At 57.7% G+C, this 2,542-nt stretch overlaps 1 protein-coding gene across 1 annotated transcript in view; it reads left to right on the top strand.

The window, feature by feature from the left end:
- Positions 1-799: 799 nt before the first annotated feature.
- OLFML2B (olfactomedin-like 2B) overlaps positions 800-2,542 on the top strand; it is a 16,104-nt gene continuing 14,361 nt past the window's right edge. Inside the window, exon 1 of the mRNA XM_009892882.1 lies at positions 800-805. Coding sequence (XP_009891184.1) covers positions 800-805 — 6 coding nt within the window. The remainder of the gene's footprint in view (positions 806-2,542) is intronic.

Here is a 2,542-nt window from a genome sequence, read left to right as displayed (position 1 = left end):
GGGACCGCCCGGCCGCCCCACAGCTGAGGGTGGCAGCGGTTGTCCTCAAAGGGCAGGACGTGCCCTGCCTGCCTCCCTCCTGCTGAGCTTGGCATCCCCTAAAATCAAAACGAATGACTCCCCAGACCTAGCATCAGGTCAGCCCAGACCTTAAGCCTACCGCCATCGTGTCTGCCGTATGGCTTGACCCACAAATTCAGTGTCCCCGCTGCTAGTGCCTCTCGCAAAGCCCTGCCCAGACCTTGCGGTGGCCCAGATCAGCACAGGGAGGTGGCAAGTGCACGAGGGTGTGCTTTCCAGGGGGGATTCGGGAGGGAAGGACAGCTTTTTTGCACCCACAGCTCCAGGCACAGAGAAGACCTGTTGCCTGTCATGGGACTGTTAGATTGCATTTTTCTCAGCCCCGGTGATGGTTTCACTTGTGGCACTTGAGGAGCACTGTCTACCTGCTTCCTTGGGCTGCCCCGGCTTTGCATGAGACCAGTCACACAGAAGGAGGTCAGGCATGGGGACACTGGGGCTCCATGCCTAGTCCAGGGTCTGGGCCAGCCTTCTTCAGCAAGACAGAAAAAACAGGTCAACGCTTGCTCGCTCTGGTGCCCTCCTCTGTCTGTGGGTTTGTCTTGTTTTTTTCTTGAAGGGGGAATATTCAGATTTTAGAGCTGACCGCAGTGAACCCAAAGAGCCTGTTACTGTCTCCTCTTGCACCCAAAGGACAGGCTTCAACTTGTCTTTAACCCAAGCTAAATACCACCGGGAAGGCTTTCTTCCCCTTATAAAGAAAAGAAATCCACACAGAATGTCGGTAATACGTGAAATCTTTCCTTTTTGTTTAGAAATGCTGTGGCTGATTTGTTTTCCTTCTTTTTCCAGCCTTTGAAAGTGACCGTTAGAAAAAGGCTTGAAAGGTTTTAGATGCCACTTGCCATGAGACCTCTCGGGGCTGCTCTCGGCTGCTGACCCTGATGGTGACACGTCTGCTTGGGGGTCCAGCGCTCTGAGCCAGCTGGACGCCCCACAGGACATGAGCCGGGGGCTCCAGAAGCCGCAGTCTTTCAGCCTCGGGGCAGTCTGTGGTGACAGATGGAGTAGCTGCTCCCAGGGAAGCTCAGCTGTTGTCAGCTGAGTAGTGGAAATGGAAGGGAAGGAGCTGGTGCCTGAGGGACATTTTATCCTTGAGAGAGGCTGGTGGGGGGAGGCTTTTAGAAATGCCTTTCCTCTCCTGCTGCTCTCTAGTTGCCCAAGGGTTGGCTGTTCTTATCCTCCCATCCTCCTTGGCTGCTTCCCCTCCTGCTCTGTTCTGCTCAGCCTTGCTGCAGGGATTGGTGCATCCCTGCCCCCTTCTCCACAAGCTTTGCTTCCCAGGGAGGCTGGAGGAGAGGGAGGCACAGTGCCATGCCACACAGAGCCTGCGGTCCTGGCCATGGAGTCAGCACCTTCTGCTGTCCCCCATGCCACAGCTGCTTCCTCTCTCACACAAGATGTTTTCTTTGTGTCTGGTAGCTCCATCCCTCCCGTCTGTCCCTGGGAGAGAGCAATGGGATGTGAGAGCCAGAGCCCCCCTAGAGAGATGCCCTGTCCCAGGGCTGCAGGCACTAGCTTTAGGGTGGTTTGGGGACACATGTGCGTTAAGGACTGGGGGTGCTTTGCTGGTGCACAGCCTTGCTTCAGTGAGAGCTTTGCATGGCCTCTCGTGACACCCGCTGTGTGTGTGGCTTCGTCCTCTCACCCATGGGCAGGTTTTGAGGCAAGCGTGAGCCTGTGTCGTACGTGGGACATGGTGCTGGTGTGTGCCTGACTGCCATCGGTACGTTTATGAGGGAATCTCAGGTTTCATCACAAATTAGCGAGGCCCAGACATCATCACCGCAGCGCAGACACCTACGCAGCGGAGGATGCCGTGCTTGTGCTTTCCCCAGGAACAGTGCGTCCAAGACATTTCCGTTTGGCAGGAGGCGCAGAAGGATACAGGACTGCCAGAACGTGGCCGCTTCCCGACGGCGTCAGCCTAAATTTTGCTAAGCACATGGAGGTCCGCACTCATGGCGAGGAGCCTGTCTTCGAAACATGAACTGCTTGCGTGACTCCAGCCCATGCAGTGTTACTGGAGAGCCGCAGGCGTGGCGTGCTGTGCTGTGCCGTGCCATCAGGATGGCTTCCCCGTGACCCAAACCACGCAGAGGATGAGATCCAGGCTGGTTACCGGAGATGGAAAACGAGGCAGGCTGTCAGGATGGCTTTCCATCTCCCACCAGCTCCCTGGCAAACCGCAGGAGTGGGATGCGCAAGTTGGCTCGGTGCGGGAAGGCAATGGGGGTATTTTGGGAAGATGTGCTGCCAGGTGGGTTGCAGCCGCCCGGAGAAGCCCCATGTGCAGGACCTCACCGTAACCTGCCTGGGGCGGATGATGATGCCCAAGTCCCCGTGGCCTCCCTCTCCCTCCTGGCCCCAGCCTTTCCCCCGCAACAGGGCTCTCTCCCTTTCCCACGGAGGCAGCTTGAGCACCGGGCCCACGCACCGCCGCCGGGCTGGGGGTGTGGGC

The sequence above is a fragment of the Charadrius vociferus genome, unplaced genomic scaffold (genome assembly GCF_000708025.1).
Source record: "Charadrius vociferus isolate BGI_N301 unplaced genomic scaffold, ASM70802v2 scaffold39, whole genome shotgun sequence".
NCBI classification, from domain to species: Eukaryota; Metazoa; Chordata; class Aves; order Charadriiformes; family Charadriidae; genus Charadrius; species Charadrius vociferus.
This window is presented reverse-complemented; position numbering and strand designations above follow the sequence as displayed.